Source organism: Camponotus floridanus, unplaced genomic scaffold, assembly GCF_003227725.1.
Source record: "Camponotus floridanus strain SB8 unplaced genomic scaffold, Cflo_v7.5 scaffold32, whole genome shotgun sequence".
Classification (NCBI taxonomy): domain Eukaryota; kingdom Metazoa; phylum Arthropoda; class Insecta; order Hymenoptera; family Formicidae; genus Camponotus; species Camponotus floridanus.
The window spans coordinates 413,406-431,184 of record NW_020229459.1 but is presented as its reverse complement, the minus strand read 5'-3'; the positions used below and the strand labels follow the sequence as shown (position 1 = coordinate 431,184).

Below are 17,779 nucleotides of genomic sequence, written 5' to 3'. Positions count from 1 at the left end.
GAAGAGGATAAAAAAAAATGTTCTCACTTGGTTCGATTGTTTTGTATTTTAATTCAGCGATTAAAATTAGTGGAAATATAATATTTTAAAAAATCTTTTAATTCTAAAGATATTTAATGTAAAAGGCTACGTATTGATTAAAAATCATATGCGCTTATCTTATTTACTCTTTAAACCAATCCGAAAAAAATTCCCGATATATTATTATCGAGTCGAGTTTAATATTCTTAAATTAATGATCATTTACAGACTATATAAAATCTTTAGAATTAAAAAGACTTTAATAAAGAAAAATTTACCCATTAAAATTATGTCATTAAATTTGCAACTGCATATTTTTGATAACCGTGTTGAAATTTTAGATTTCCACTATTTTTTTTTAATTGTTAAAAATTGCGACTTGAATAAAAAAAACGATCGAAAAGATCCCGTGCAAAATCAATTTGGTAAAATTTTATTTCTAGCAATTTTTAATAGAGAAGAGGATAAAAAAAAATGTTCTCACTTGGTTCGATTGTTTTGTATTTTAATTCAGCGATTAAAATTAGTGGAAATATAATATTTTAAAAAATCTTTTAATTCTAAAGATATTTAATGTAAAAGGCTACGTATTGATTAAAAATCATATACGCTTATCTTATTTACTCTTTAAACCAATCCGAAAAAAATTCCCGATATATTATTATCGAGTCGAGTTTAATATTCTTATTAAATTAATGATCATTTACAGACTATATAAAATCTTTAGAATTAAAAAGACTTTAATAAAGAAAAATTTACCCATTAAAATTATGTCATTAAATTTGCAACTGCATATTTTTGATAACCGTGTTGAAATTTTATATTTCCACTAATTTTTTTAATTGTTAAAAATTACGACTTGAATAAAAAAAACGATCGAAAAGATCCCCTGCAAAATCAATTTAGTGAAATTTTATTTCTAGCGATTTTTAATAGAGAAGAGGCTAAAAAAAAATGTTCTCACTTGGTTCGATTGTTTTCTATTTTAATTCAGCGATTAAAATTAGTGGAAATATAATATTTTAAAAAATCTTTTAATTCTAAAGATATTTAACGTAAAAGGCTACGTGTTGATTAAATATCATATGCTCTTATCTTATTTACTCTTTAAACCAATCCGAAAAAAATTCCCGATATGTTATTATCGAGTCAAGCTTAATATTCTTATTAAATTAATGATCCTTTACAGACTATTTAAAATCTTTAGAATTAAAAAGACTTTAATAATGAAAAATTTACTCATTAAAATTATGTCATTAAATTTGCAACTGCATATTTTTTGATAACCGTGTTGAAATTTTATATTTCCACTAATTTTTTTAATTGTTAAAAATTACGACTTGAATAAAAAAAACGATCGAAAAGATCCCCTGCAAAATCAATTTGGTGAAATTTTATTTGTAGCGATTTTTAATAGAGAAGAGACTAAAAACTGGGGAAGGGGAAGCTATTGTTTCTCGCTGGAGAGGCGCAGGAGGTATTCGAATCTCTGTCGCGATGAGGGTCAGGTTACTCCGGCTGGGACCTCAGTCGCCAGATGGTAGGTGGAAAACTGTTCAGTTACTCTCACGACCCTTTACACGCGGTTCTCTCTGAGGTCCAACAAGTTTCGAAATGAAGCTCCTTCGAAGCGAGCATTTGTGACGACGTCGAATACGTTAAATCGCGTTCATTTCTGCCAAGAATTGATAGATATTTCCTAATCTAATGATATTTAATATGATATTATATTTATAAAGACAATTTTTTATTGTATTTATAAATATGCACAGGGTGTTTCAGGAGGTCAGTATTCCAGATTATTATTGTATACATCGTTTTAAATGAAAAAGAAATTTAAATAATTAAATAATTTAAATAAAAAATGAAATTTATATAATCCTTTCTTGAACGGTTATAAAAATATGTGTTCAATTTTAAAAACATTTATTATCTTAATAGAATTAAATTCTATGAAATACTAGAAACAATATAGAACAATACTAGAAAATAATTAAATTTCAAGCTTAAATAATAATAAATCTTTACAAATAAATAGAATAAAATAAATAAAATTCGAGAAAATAGGCAATAAAATAAACAAATTTTAAATTTCATTTTTATTCATTAATTTTTTCATTTTAAATTTAAAATGTTTCAAGTTTAATAACGAATAATAAATATTTTCGGTTTTAAAATTGGACACGTTTATAAATTTTTTTGTTTAAAATGATGTATATTATTATAATTATGTTCTAGAATACTAAACATCCCCCTGAAACATTCTATATATAAAAAAATCGTTTAATATAATCAACACTTTATGTCTTACAGCAAGTCGTTGTTTATAAATTTTATTTTATTAACAGTATCTGATGTTTAAAATTTATAGCAGATATAATTTAAAAAAAAGAGAGAAATATTATAAATTTGAAAAAATTACAGAGATATGTGTTCTATTATTATTGGAATTTATGCGAATAATATGCGTGATTTACGGTGACTTTGAACAGCTCATATTGATACACACTCGACTAAACATATATATATATATATATATATATATATATATATATATACATAAATAAATATGTAACGGGCCGATGGAGTTTATCTCGCAATTATCAGCACCCCTGCCGCGATAAAGAAAGTTAATTAAAGCAGAATAACTTAATTTATTTTGTATACACATGTATACGAAAGATAACGTCCTTTTACGGTTATCTTTGTCCACGTGCGATGATATGGATATTTATGTGAAAGATAACGTTTCTTGACGAAATTTTGAAAATAATGTAATAATCTGTCTAAATAAGAGGGAATAATAAATCATGATATTTCAATTTTGGTAATCCCCGCGAATATCAGCGATAAAGCATCGGAAAGTTCGGATTAGCATCGATAATTCTTCGATTGTGGGCTTAATCAATTTGATCTGATACCAGAGATTGTTTGAGATTCGTAATTTGTTGGACAATATTTCACTATCACCCTGATCTTGACGTCTTATCTGCGTCCTAGAGAGATATCGCATAAACTTCCAGTGTAAGTTCGTCAAGTTGCGAATTAAAAATAAGATCATCGATGATCTCTGTTATTCTTATGTATCAAACAAGATTACGCATGGATAAAATTAAAAGAGCTGAAATCATTGCGGCTAAATGAAGCGCAACGTATTTCATTAGCCATCAATAATTAACAATCAATTATTATATTATAATAATTATATAATTGTATTACTTAATAATTATAATAATTATAATAATTATATTATTATATTATAATAATTAATAACAATCAATTATTATTCAGTAATATATAATAACATATATAATGTGTAAAAGAAACTATTTAAATTGTCAATATTTTAAGAATAAAATGAATCTCGGACCGTCATTTTTATTCGAATAAATTTATTATATTGCAAGTTTATTGTAATAATATTATAATGTTTATTATATTTTTGCATTTATAATAAATACTACATAATTACATAAAATTATGTAATATTTATTACATAATATTTTATTATATAATAAATATTATATATTATATAATATTTATTATATAATATTTATTATATAATAAATATTATATAATAAATATATATTATATATAATAAATATTATTAAAATAAACACAAAATATAATAAATTTATACATGTTATATAATTACATTATGTAAATTTTATACTCTTATACATATAGTATTTAAGATGGATTTAATTCGTCATGTTAGACTTTTTACATGAGATTGACTTATTTATATTATTTATCAGTGCTTTCTCCACTTGTGCATTATCATCAGTCTATCGGTTCCATTTGTTTATTATCAAGAGGATTAAGTATGTCAAGATAGGTAACTGACTCAAAGCGGATTCAAAATCAGTAATTACATAAATATTCTGGCTCGTCTGATGATAAGATTTTTTTTTACCTCTTTTTCTAAGGCAAAGATTAAGAAAAGGTTGCAGATATTAATAGGAATGTCGAGAAGTTTTGAGTCTCCCGAAGTATCCATAAGACACTTGGGAATATCTTTCATCCTATGTCCACTACCTACAATATCTACCTGTGTATTTCGGTGAATAGGGCGATAAAAAGTTTCGGGAAAAAAGATTAGGGTGAACTAGGCTGAAGTGGTGGCTAGAATTTTGCGTTTCAATTTTTACGACGTTATTTTTCGCTCTTTAAGAAATAAATGAAAAAGAAGAAAACTTATATATTTTTGTTAGAATTTTTAAATATTTAATTTTACATTTTATATTTTATTTGTATTTTATTTATATTTATTTATATTTTATTTATCTTTTTGTTCTTTTTATTTATATTTATATTTTATTTATATTTTATTCTCCCCTTATATTTTTTTATTTTTTTTCCAATTCAATCAAATCAAAAGATTGCTTCGCATAACATCTAAAAATTCTTATTACAATATTATAATTATAATAATTGACTTTGCATTGATTTATTTTATAAGTCGATATTATATAATATAATTCCTGTGTATTTTAATTTTTTGATTGATTACTTGAGCCAAATGTCTAATTATTAATTAATATTTTTGATTAAAATTATATAAGGTGTAATTTATTATACACGTCATGCACAATATACGATGTGTATTGATTATTGCAAAATTACTTGTTGCAGCATTAATGGCAAGCTGGTACAATGTTTTCAAGATTCAACTAACAGGATAACAAACTGCATTAATATCGTATTCAACCTGGTGTAGCCTGCCCATCGCAAAAGCGAAGTGTCTATTGTCTTAAGCCTAATGAAAGCAACGTAATATCTCTCTCGAGGGGGCCGTTATTGGGTTTCCAGATGCGGGCAGGCAAACTTTCCACATCGTATCTGGTGCGTATACCAAACTCAACATCGCTCATGGTCCGCGGTGAAAAAATCGTGAATCATCGTTGACTTTGGACGAATCGCAAACAGGCTCCATATCGCTCATTTGCAAATTAACCTTCTGCGGTCCGAAATTAATTTCGGCGCGAGTAGGCCCGGGAACTCGAGGAACCAGACGACTCCTTCAATTTCAATCATAATTTGATGTAAGATGTAATTTTGATCAATTATTAATTGATTTTGATCAATTATTAATTTTTATCAATTATTAATTGAATGGAGAACGATCTGTTTATTATATCGACTCCGTTTTGATATAAATTCGCGAAATATATTAGATATTCGGACGTTTGTGTGTCCAATTTTTAGGGAAAGACCAAAGTCGTGGGTCTCTGATCGAGTGACACTGATCCTCGCTCTTGTTTCGGAGCAGTCGAGCGTCGTGACATTTCTTGCGGTGCGCTCCCTCCCTTGTCACCGTTCGTCATCTTTGGCAAACGGTAAGAAAAAGGAGAGAAACATGGAAAGGGGAAAAGAAAAAGAGGCAAAAGGGAAAAAGAGAGAGATGGAGGGAGGAGAGATAAAGGAAGACAGATGATATACAGGTCGCGACGTTGCCACGTTTGCGGTCTGAGCCCCGAGAAATTGTACAAAAAACCTTCGACCGACTCTCATGCCGGCCATTCCGCTCCTCTTTTTTCTCATTTCCAAGGTTTCGGATTATTTTAAATCATTTTTATCGCCGGCAATAAAGGACCGGTGCTTCTAAAGGCGAGTATGCAAGTTTACTCTTGCATTGCAATAGATACCCCAGCAAACACCAAGTAACATTTGTATGATTGTTAGTTATTATTTCCCACTCAACAATGTAACTGTTACATAACTGTTATATAACTGTTATTTGATGACAGCAAACGCCAAGTAACATTTATATGATTGTTAGTTGCAATTTTCCACTTAACAATATAACTGTTACATATTATATAATTGTTATATAATTGTTATTTGATCTCAGCAAACACCAAGTAACATTTATATGACTGTTAGTTGTAATTTCCCACTCAACAATATAATTGTTACATATTATATAATTGTTATATAACTGTTACATACCTATTATTTAATCCCAGCAACACCAAGAAACAATTATATAACTATTAGTTATAATTTCCTACTCAACAATATAACTGTTACATGTTACATAACTGTTACATAATTGTTATATAACTGTTATTTGATGTTTGCTGGGATAACTAATAATTAGAGCAAACTTTCGGGAACAAATGTGGAAAATGCCAGGGAATTATTGGTCACCGTTAATTAAATTTAGTTAATAATTATAGAAGTTGTTGAAAAATATATCAATCAATTCGTTTAGAGATAAGTCTTTCACTAGAGGTTCATCGGAGTCTCCGTTTACGTAAGATATTTATATTTTTATTATGATTGGTTTCACATGATTTCCCTCAAAACTAATAACAAAAAAAATTGTCCCAAACAGTCCTTATCTACATATTTTTAATTGATCCATCGCGTGGTGATAACCTCGCATGGCGGATGACATCATATTGCCTTTCGTTATCAATGTCGGTTTCATTGTTATTTCGCGATAAGACTATTTCAGCATTTCTTTTCCATTTTGCAGTCGCGGGAGACTTGTAAGATAAATAACCTTTATGCGGGATAATAAACACAACACATGCGGCTCGAAAGAAAATAAAATATACTTTTTTTTTTTCCAAGAACCAACGTCTGACGGTCAAATGTATCGCTGCAATTTTTCCCTATTTTTAATGACACGTAAGAAGACAAAAACAAGATTGTTTCTCGATAATTTTACGTAACGCACTTTTTACATATTTTTTCTACAGCAAAATAAAAGAATTAAAATCGTTCGTTACATTTTAGAGAGCACAAACACATTTTTTACGAAGTCAAAATTTCGGAGTAAACGTCAAAGTGGCAAGTCTCCATCTTCCTACGCTTTAATATTTCTTTTTTATTTAATATATCTTTGTTTATAATTTGCGCGCGCGCGCGCACACATGCGTGCACACATTCACGGTGGTTAATTTGAAAACAGAAAGGTATTCTATATTTGAGACGGCGCTTGGTTAAAATACTGTCATGCGCGACCGTCTCGGCGCAAACTTCTCGTGATATTCATGGAACGAATCGCCCTTTTTTTCCCCTCACGCGAGGCCGAGTCGAGAAATAAAAAGCTCCAGTGTCAGCTTTACTCTCGCCCTCCGGGAATCGCGAAGGAATTCGTCGCTCGCGATTCCTCGGATTCTGGGCGCGAAAATAAACGTTACGAACCGAACGTCAAACGTCTGACGTTGGCTCACTTCAGGCCGGTCGCGGGGCGAGAAAAAAAAGGAATGGAAAAAGAAGAAACGAGGCCAACGGGGGCGACACGCTGGAAGGTGTTGGAATTTTCTCGCTTAATTTCTTCTCCTTTCCCCGGCTCACCTGATCGGGGGGGGGTCCCGCCGCTTTAACCGACGTCCCAGAAGTTTATCGGTGACAATTTCCAGCCGGTCCAGTCGCGCGCCAGGGAACACCATGCAAAAACTCGACACGAAGCGGGAACGGGGATCACGTGTACGACTAGGAGGCGCACGCACATCGGCAGCGGCACTGAACGCAACGCGACGCGACGTACAAGAGTCGTATATACACAATACAAGAGATTACAAAAGTATTATGGCCGCGCTCGTCGCGGCCGACGTTTCATGAATGAAACTGAACGCGCTACTAACCTCGCGTCGTAATTTCGGCCCGCCGGCCAATGGCTGGCGAACCGAGTACCGCCATAGACTCTACGGTGGACCTAGAGTGGAGTCCCTAGAATGTAGAGTCTGGCCACGGTACGTGTCTCATCTTATTGGTCGAAACGAAATTTGTAAAAAAATGGCGGAACCGATCGTCACGAACCATCAAGTCGTTGATAGATGAACCGCGCGATCTGATCTGTCTTTTAATTCAGAATCACAGGACAAGATGGATGCGTATCTTGAAATTATGACAATTATATTATATTTTTAGAAAAATATTGTTTAGCTTTTTATTTAAAATTTTAGCTTTTATTTATTTTTATTTAGAATTTCATGAAATGTCAACTAGTTGGGCCTTGTTTTCATCGATAATTTCGCAGCGACCTTTCTACCAATCAGAAGCCACCAATCTGACGGGTCTCCATTGGCGGTTATCGATGCATGTCGGATTGTATGGAAAAAGGCGGGCTGCGATCAACAGATGAGTAACAATAACAAATCTGTAGAGACACTTGCAGACAGCTGTTCGCAGCTTCCAAAATTCTTTATCGATGTTGTTACTTGTTTATTGATTCTGTGTATTTCGAAATGGAAACCCTGCAAAACACAGGAGCAGTCCGACCTCCCAGGGCGAATAAGAAAAATGCAAATCAGGAGGCCAGTAATTCAGGGTATAATAATCTTTTATATCGTATCACTCGCATTTATTTAATTTTCCTCTAATCTATAAATATTTATTTCAGGGAAAATGCACTGGGAAGATTGCTGGAAATCAAAGAGGATATTAAAATTGACGCTGCATATGGATTTCGTAGAGTCACTGATTCCAAAGAGAGAATAGGATTTCTGCTTAATATGCACGCGGTAAGAAAATTTGAAAAAGAAATAATGTAAAAGAAAAAAAAGAAAAAATATATATAATCTTGTGACTAATAAAATAAAATATTTATTTTGATGTTCTTTTAGACTGAAATTGTAGAAGATGATAAGCGACTTTTGAGTGGTATAGATTACTACTTCATAGAGGAAGATGCTACCAGATTTAAAGTGTCATTGCCATATTCGCCCTATTTTTATATTTTATGTCGTAAAGATACGTTTGTGGAAGTATCAACGTTTTTGTCCAAGAAATATATGGGACTTTTGACAAAAATTGAAACTACTTACAAAGAAGATCTTGATTTAGTAAGATGTATATTTAATTATTGTTTAGTTGGAGGGATATACTATTTTCTTTACTAATACAATTTTTTTCTTTTAGAGAAATATAATTTTGTTTCTTTCATTTGTTTCTTTTTTTTTTTTAATTTTAGGCTAATCATTTGATTGGTTTGAAACAAAAGTATTTGAAGCTTTCTTTTGCAAATACTGTGGATTTAACAAAAGTCAAGCGAGATATTATGCGTGTTGTTAAAGTTAATAAAGAGAGAGAGAAGAGTAAGACTTATTATACAGACATGCTGGCAACTACGTTGCAATCAAATGAACAGGATAATAGTAAACAAACTTTAGATCACATGGACAATATTCTTGATATTAGGTAGCTATATATATTTTTTATTTCTTTTTAATATTTTTTTTTTATTTATTTAATATTTTAATCTCTTTTGATATTTTTTAAAAATGTTTCTCAAAATTTTTGTCACATTATATAATTTAAATTTGATTTTTTTATATAGAGAATATGATGTACCTCATCATGTACGAGTATCTATAGATGTCAACATCTTTTGTGGAACTTGGTACTCTGTAAAAACCAGGGGAAGCGAGCCACCTATAATTACACGAAAGGAGGATATGATTGAGCCACCTGAACCCATTGTGTTGGCATACGATATCGAAACTACAAAGTTACCACTGAAATTTCCAGATGCCAGTATAGATCAAATTATGATGATATCATATATGATAGACGGGCAGGTAATATATTTTGTACAAGATAAATAATGCTTCTAAATTATTCTATTCTTTTTTCAAAATTTTTTCAAAAAAAAATACAAGTAAAATTTTTTTTCTATTGCTTTTGATAAGATAATTTATATAAAATATATTTTATTCTAGGGATACTTGATAACAAATAGAGAACTAATATCAGCAGATATACGAAATTTCGAGTATACACCAAAACCAGAATTTGAAGGCCCCTTTACAGTGTTTAATGAGCCTAATGAGAAAGCAACAATAACAAGATTTTTCGACCATATTGATGAAATAAGGCCACATATATTTGTAACATACAATGGTGATTTCTTTGATTGGCCATTCGTTGAAGCACGAGCCGCTATACATAACATGGATATGAAAGAGAAAATTGGTTTCTCTAAAAATCGCGAGGGAGTTTACGTCAATAGAGCTGCTATGCATATGGATTGCTTATGGTAATTATTATGGAAAATGTTACAACACAATATATACATTACTAGAAATATTTTTTATCTTGAAATATTTCCTGTTTAAAGTTGGGTAAGACGTGATTCTTATCTCCCAGTGGGTTCCCAGAATTTAAAAGCTGTTGCTAAAGCAAAGTTGAGATATGATCCGGTGGAACTCGATCCTGAAGATATGTGCAGATTAGCATCGGAAGAACCGGAAGTACTCGCAAATTACTCCGTTTCCGATGCTGTGGCAACATTTTATCTCTATCAGAAGTACATTCATCCATTCATATTTGCATTATGTACTATTATTCCTATGGAACCTGACGAAGTAAGGAAAATATACATTGCAATTGATGTACCTACGGTTTTGTTAAAAGAATAATTTATTTGGATTTATTTCTAGGTGCTTAGAAAGGGCTCTGGTACGTTGTGTGAGTCACTTCTTATGGTGGAGGCTTTTAAAGCTAATATCATATTTCCTAATAAACAAGAAACTGAACTGAATAAACTAACAAAAGATGGTCATTTGTTGGATCAAGAAACATATGTGGGTGGACATGTAGAAGCTTTGGAGTCTGGTGTTTTCAGAGCGGATATTCCCTGCCGTTTCAAAATTATTCCAAGAGCCGTAAATGAATTAATCAGTGGTGTAGAAAATGCCTTGAAACATACGATACAAGAAGAGGAGAAAGTACCTGTTGAAATGGTTACAAATTTTGATGAAATAGTAGATGAAGTTAAGGGAAAATTGAAAGAGCTTCGAGATCAACCTTTGAGATTAGAAAATCCTGTGATTTATCACTTGGACGTAGGCGCTATGTATCCGAATATTATTTTGACTAATAGATTACAACCCTCCGCGATAGTAAACGAAATGGATTGTGCGGTATGTGATTATAATAAACCTGACGCTCTTTGTCAAAGAAAGATGAAATGGATGTGGAGAGGCGAATATTGTAAGTTTGAATAGAAAATTTCTACACATGCTATTATTTTCAAAATTATTACTTTCTTCTCCCTTAACTTGAGAAATGTATAACTCGATTTTATAATTAATACATTTCAGTGGCTGCAAGTTTGGGTGAATATCAGAGAGTAAAACAACAGTTAGAAACTGAAAGATTCCCACCACAATTTCCTGGTGGATCCAAGAGAGCTTTCCACGAATTAACCACAAAGGAACAAGCCACATTTCAAAAGAATAGGCTTACCGAATATTGCAAAAAAGCTTATAAGAAAGTCAAAATTACTAGAATGGAAGAGAGAACGCAGACAATCTGTCAAAAAGAAAATTCGTTTTATGTAGACACTGTGAGAGCTTTCAGAGACAGAAGATATGAATACAAAGCATTAACTAAAGTTGCCAAGCGACAAGTAGCAGCAGCAATCGCGAAAGAGGATGCCGCTGAGATAAAATCTGCCAAGAGTAGAGAAGTTTTATACGATTCTCTTCAACTCGCTCATAAATGTATCCTGAATTCCTTCTATGGCTATGTCATGAGAAAAGGGTACGAAAGAAAGAGAAAATTAATATATACAGGGTGTTTCAGACCACCCGTTCCACCCATTTAAAAACTAGAGAAGTGGTTATTTTAAAAAAGTAAAAACATTTTCTTTATAAATCGGGTGCACTCTATCGAATAGTGATATTTTCAACTTCTGGTTCCGGTCGGAAATAGGCGATTCAGATCGGAAGTGCATTTTTTTAAATGGAACCCCCTATTTTTCATTGCATATTCTTGTAGCTTACTTCGAGAGCTTTCCAAAACACTATAATAAATTATTTTTCCATGAAGTACTTTTCGAGTGATGAGGCTTGAAATCATTTCTTAATTTTATAATACATAAACCATAAAATATCTTGTAAAATATTCATTTTTCGATTATCTTACCTTAATACTTATGTACAAAATAATGAAAGGAATCAATTGGTGTAAAGAAAACATACAGTTGTTTTTAAGAAAAAATATGAAATTGTTAATTGCAAATTACATATTTTTTTCTTAAAAACAACTATGTGTTTTCTTTGCATTAATTAATTCCTCTCATTATTTTGTATATAAAAGTATTAAGGTAAGATAATCGAAAAATGAATATTTTACAAGATATTTTATGGTTTATGTAAAATTTCTCTAGTTTTTAAATGGATGATACGGATGGTCTGAAACACTCTGTATAATATTAAAATATATAATTTTTTTATATTGTCATTAAATTAATACTTTTTTTTTAAACTAAAATTTTAATTATGTTGCAGAGCACGATGGCATAGCATGGAAATGGGTGGCATTGTATGTTATACAGGAGCCCATATTATCATGAAAGCCAGAGAGATTATAGAACAAATCGGTCGCCCACTGGAACTGGATACCGATGGTATATGGTGTATATTACCTGCATCATTCCCAGACTCCCTTATAGTTCACACTACGTCTGAAAAGAAGCCGAAATTTACAATCTCTTATCCGAATGCGGTTCTTAATTTTATGGTGAAGGTGAGTATAATTGAATAAAGAAGATATCTTTCCTTTTCTTTTAATTAACAACAATTTTTCATGCAGGATCAATTCACCAATCAAGTATACCACGAGCTTGTGGATAAGGACAACTTAACGTACGAAATTAGAAATGAGAATTCGATATTTTTCGAAGTTGACGGTCCATATCTAGCCATGGTGTTGCCCGCTGCCAAGGAAGAAGGAAAGAAACTGAAGAAACGATACGCGGTTTTTAATTTCGACGGTTCACTAGCCGAATTAAAAGGGTTCGAGGTAAAGAGGAGGGGCGAGCTGCAGCTGATAAAAATTTTTCAAGCCTCAGTTTTCGAATCTTTCTTGAAGGGTAACACGTTGGAAGAATGTTACGCCTCGGTCGCGAAAGACGCGGATTATTGGCTCGATTTACTCTATAGCAAGTGTGCGAATATGCCCGATTCTGAATTGTTCGAACTCATATCCGAGAACAAGTCCATGTCGCGTAAACTGGAGGAATACGGTGCGCAAAAGTCGACATCAATTTCTACGGCGAAAAGACTAGCCGAATTCCTGGGGGATGAGATGGTGAAAGATGCGGGCTTAGCCTGCAGATATATTATAGCGAATAAACCGCAAAGCGCACCGGTTACCGAGCGCGCGATACCCTTGGCCATCTTCCAGTCGGAGCCGGCTGTCCGTAGACATTATCTGAAAAAATGGTTGAAAGATCCCACTTTGTACAGTGACGATATAAGGGACATCTTGGACTGGAATTATTACATTGAACGGCTTGGAAGTGCCATCCAAAAAATAATCACTATACCGGCAGCGATGCAAGGCTTAGCTAATCCAGTCCCGCGAGTCCAGCATCCGCCTTGGTTGCATAAGAAAGTAACGGAGAAGAATACGTCTCATCGTCAAAAAAAGATTACGGATATATTTACTGTAACAGCTAAGACTGATGCTTTACAACAGACAGCCAACAGCATTGAACCTCGCGATATCGAGGATCTCGCAAGACCGTCAACTAGCTTCAAGAATTCACCAGTCTCGGTCGTTAACAAGAGAAAACGACAGCATGCAGAGGACGACGAAGCGGTCAGGGCCAAAAGTTGGAAGGAAGCTTTGGGTTCGCCTCCTCCCAGGGGAACGACAAGAGAAGGAAGGACTGAATGGTTGGAGTTTCATAAGAAAAAATGGGCCTTTCAGGCCAAACAGAGGCATCAGCATCGGCAGAAGAGAAGCAAGACGGATGAGAATGACGGAATCACCTGGGGAGTTATACGAAATACGAACACGTCTACCATGACCGGTTTCTTGAGACGCGCTCAAAGGAAATTGTTGGAGACCCCTTGGCAAATAGTCCAGTTGACGGAAACAGGCGAACCCGGCATGTTTCGATTATGGATACTGCTGGATACGCAGCTGCATCAAGTGCGTCTCGTAGTACCTCGGATATTCTACGTGAACACCCGTAAAGCAAGACCGGACCCAGGACCGAATGAACTCTGGAAGAAGAGCTTCAAATCGTTACCACGTTCACGTCCGGTATATAACTTGTATCGATACTCTCTGCCGGAATCTCTGTTTCAGGAGCACAGTCGGGAGCTCCTGGAGGATCTGAGCAAGCCGGAAATCGAAGGGATTTACGAGACGCAAATGTCCTTAGAATTTCGGGCCATACTGCAGTTGGGATGTGTGTGTATGGTTGATCCGCGTGCCGCGCGTAAAATGGCAGATGGAGCCGACACCTTCACGTTGGATCAGCTAGAATTCAAGAGCATCGCCTTCCAGCCTTACCTCAAGCAGACCCAATCGATCAACTATATATTCCTGTATCATCATTGGAGCTCGAATCATCAAAGAGCGCTGTGGGGTTTATTCTTAAGCGCCAGCAAGCGAGGTCACATATTCATCTTAGATTCGGTCGCTGCTTCCAATCAGATGCCAAACATGAGTACCCTGTACACGCAAGAACATAAAGCAACGTTGGAGAAGATCGGGGAGGACAACGTGAATAGATTACCTAAAACCATGCAATTTGTGGTTCAAATGGAAACAAACTTTCAACAAGTGTGCCGTACGTTGCAAGCGGCTTTGACGACGTACAAAAACGAGGGTCACGGCGCTACAATCATCATCAATCAAACCGCCCTCGACCGGACGATGCTGACTACCGAGATGCCGCTGCTCAATGAATTCCCCCTCGTCAACACGCATGTGCGTGATGTGGAAAACCTGTACGGCACCCTAGAATGGCAAAAGATAGGCGCGAAGATGATGGTCAGGCACTACTTGAAGAGCCAGCAGATCGTCGAGCTAATGGCCGAACAATGTCGTTTCTTCCACGCGCCTATCGGCAACATACCAGCGGATCCTACTCTCTTCGGCGCGGATCTGTTCTACGCCAGACACTTGCACAGGAACAATTTTGTCTTGTGGTGCTCACCTACGGAGAAACCTGATTTAGGCGGCAGCGAGAACGACGATAACAGATTACTGACGGATTTCGAGGAAAGCTCGAGCTGCGCCGCGAACAATCCAGGCACGTATTCCAGCGTCTGTGTCCAGCTGGATGTGGAAAGTCTGGCGGTCAATGCGCTGCTGCAATACCATCATATTCACGACATAGACGGGACCAGTACGTTTGTGGCCTTTCACAACCAGCAACGTCCATCCGTCCAGGTCGGCCGGAAATGTTTTCTAAAATTCATCATCTTTTCGAATTAAATAATTAATAAAAAAATTAATTAAGATTAATTAATAATCTTTGGAAAACTTAAGAATCTTCCAAGTGTCTTCTCTCTATTTGCAATGTTGTAATTGTTCATTTCACAGGATATGGCAACGGGTGATGCTGCTGCGATTATTCCCAGCTACGATGAAATCACCCTCTGCAATCCGGCGTTTAAGACGTTGCGAAGCATGGTAAACGCATGGTTGATCGAAGTCTCTGTTTACAAGAATGTATTCGCAGATTATCAGCTGATTCACTTTTATCGGTACGTTTACATTTTTTGATATATTATTGATTATTTAAATATTATTTAAATATATAATATTTATGTAAATATTACGTAATTATTATATTATTATGTATTTTATTATTATTATTATATATTATTATCTATATTATTATATTTTATATTATATTTTATCTATATTATTATATTTTATATTATATTATATTTTATTATGTATTATATTATTATTATTTATTATATTATTTATTATTATATATTATTACTATGTATTATATATTATTATTATATTATTATGTATTATTATATCATATAATTATTATATTATTTAAATATATAATATTTATGTAAATATTATTTTCTATTTGTATGATTCCAGATGGCTAAGATCTTCCAATGCTTTGCTTTATGATCCTGCTCTACGCCGTACTTTACACACCTACATGAAGAAATTATACATACAATTGATAGCAGAATTCAAGACATTAGGCTGTATTATAGTATTTGCAAATTTTAACAAAATTATCGTGTGCACGAAGAAGAGATCCGTGGCCGATGCTTTGGGCTATATGGAATTTGTTGTTCAAACCATCCGGAACAAGGAGTTATTCCATAGTATCGAAATTACATACGATCAGTGCTGGGAATATCTGATATGGCTTGACTTGGTATGTTGTTTGGACATATTTGTATGAAACTAATATTTATTTATTTATTTAATTATAATTATAATTTAATTATAATTAGTTTAATTATAATTATAATTATAATTTATTTTATTCTAAAATTTATTTGATTTATGTTTCTATTTGTTTTTATCATTTTATTCGCGATTTCTAACTATCATGATAATAAATGTAATCTATATCCAATTTATTGGACAGCACAATCATGCTGGTGTTAAAGGACAGCTATCAAAGGATGACACGAGAGACGATGAGAGTACCGAAAATGACGACGATGATACAGTAAATATTTTTAGAAATTGCACCGATATATTTTGTTCTTTAATGATTTTCTATCATCAGACTATATATTTGTAATTGAATTATTTTTTATTTAGCCTCAAATAGTTATGAGTTGGAGCTTGATGGAATGCTTGCCTAAGGAATCAGGCTGTCAGGCAAGTTTCAATGCTGTAATAGCAGGATATATAAACATGATATATCGATGTATGATTGAAAACGAGACCAATAATACTGCAAGACCTAGAAGAAGAGGAAGCCAAAGTCAGTCTTTTATAGCACCACTTGGTTTAGGTGCATTAGAGAATACAGCCGAATACGCGAAAAAATTGATATCGGGAGAAATGTCTCAAAAATTGTTCAAGTGTGTATATATTTTAAGTAATTTGTCTTAAAATCTAATAATATACTGATTAATAATTTCAATTCACTATTTTCAGAATAACGCAAAAAATACATCGGAATTTACCCGAGAAAACGTTAACTCTCGAAGAATATCCTAATCTGGACATGAACGGAAAAGAAAGTACAAAGATTAATCCTGCCCTTGAATTAATCAAAGCAGTATGCAAGGTAACAATATTATTATCAAGTTTTTTTTATTTTAATCAAGATAATTATTCAAAAAATTAAAAATCCCTACTTTTGAAAATTTCAGATTTTATCTTTGGACAAAGAAGTGGAACACGAAGTTTATAACTTGAAGACGAATCTATTACGACTGATTGGAGTCGGTAGTCACAGCGATAATGTTGAATGGAAGGAACCATGTATTTCTCTCGTCCTACCAGAAATTATATGCAAAGCGTGTAACCACACGAGAGATGTTGATCTTTGTAGAGATCAACAGTATACAATTGAAAATAACAGGTAAATATCAGATGCTCTCAATTAATACAATTTGGATGAAGATAATCTCACATTATGATTATTACAGACACATGTGGAAATGTCCTATCTGCGATACCTCCTATGATAATACGGAAATAGAATTTTTATTAATCGATAAATTGAACCGCAAAAGTATGGGTTACGTATTGCAAGATCTACAGTGTCGAAAGTGTAAGGAGATCAAGCGAGAAAATATGAATATACTGTGCTCTTGCTCAGGCGAGTACGATAATTTAATTGCGCAGGATGAAGTTAAGATGCTTGTAAATATATGCAAATCCGTAGCCAGTAAATGTAAAATGAATATTTTAGCAGAAATAGTAGATAATACAAGACTCTTTACTGGTTAGAAGTTAAATCAAAAGTATTTTTTATGTTTCACATGACTAAATTGGTTTTTTACTTGCTTGGATTATTCAGATTGTTCAAGGAAAAATGGAATAATTCAACTAT

At 33.2% G+C, this 17,779-nt stretch overlaps 2 protein-coding genes across 4 annotated transcripts in view; one reads left to right on the top strand and one right to left on the bottom strand.

Moving 5' to 3' along the window:
• Positions 1–7,636, bottom strand: part of LOC105252184 (ETS-like protein pointed) — a 133,155-nt gene extending 125,519 nt beyond the window's left edge. For 2 of the 3 annotated variants that reach the window (XM_011259459.3, XM_011259460.3), the window contains exon 1: positions 7,333–7,636. The gene's annotated coding sequence lies outside the window, so the exon portion shown is untranslated. The remainder of the gene's footprint in view (positions 1–7,332) is intronic. The other variant, XM_011259465.3, reaches the window with a different exon arrangement.
• A 442-nt stretch (positions 7,637–8,078) lies between these two features.
• LOC105252186 (DNA polymerase epsilon catalytic subunit A) lies at positions 8,079–17,777 on the top strand. The gene is made up of 18 exons (XM_011259466.3): positions 8,079–8,308; positions 8,381–8,501; positions 8,604–8,822; positions 8,951–9,177; positions 9,317–9,557; positions 9,699–10,015; positions 10,097–10,343; positions 10,419–10,971; positions 11,082–11,523; positions 12,273–12,510; positions 12,577–15,174; positions 15,328–15,491; positions 15,850–16,138; positions 16,355–16,438; positions 16,534–16,799; positions 16,876–17,008; positions 17,094–17,305; positions 17,373–17,777. Exons 1-18 carry the CDS (start codon positions 8,226–8,228, stop codon positions 17,674–17,676), a joined length of 6,738 nt encoding a protein of 2,245 aa, XP_011257768.2. The 5' UTR covers positions 8,079–8,225; the 3' UTR covers positions 17,677–17,777.
• The last annotated feature ends 2 nt before the right edge of the window (positions 17,778–17,779 follow it).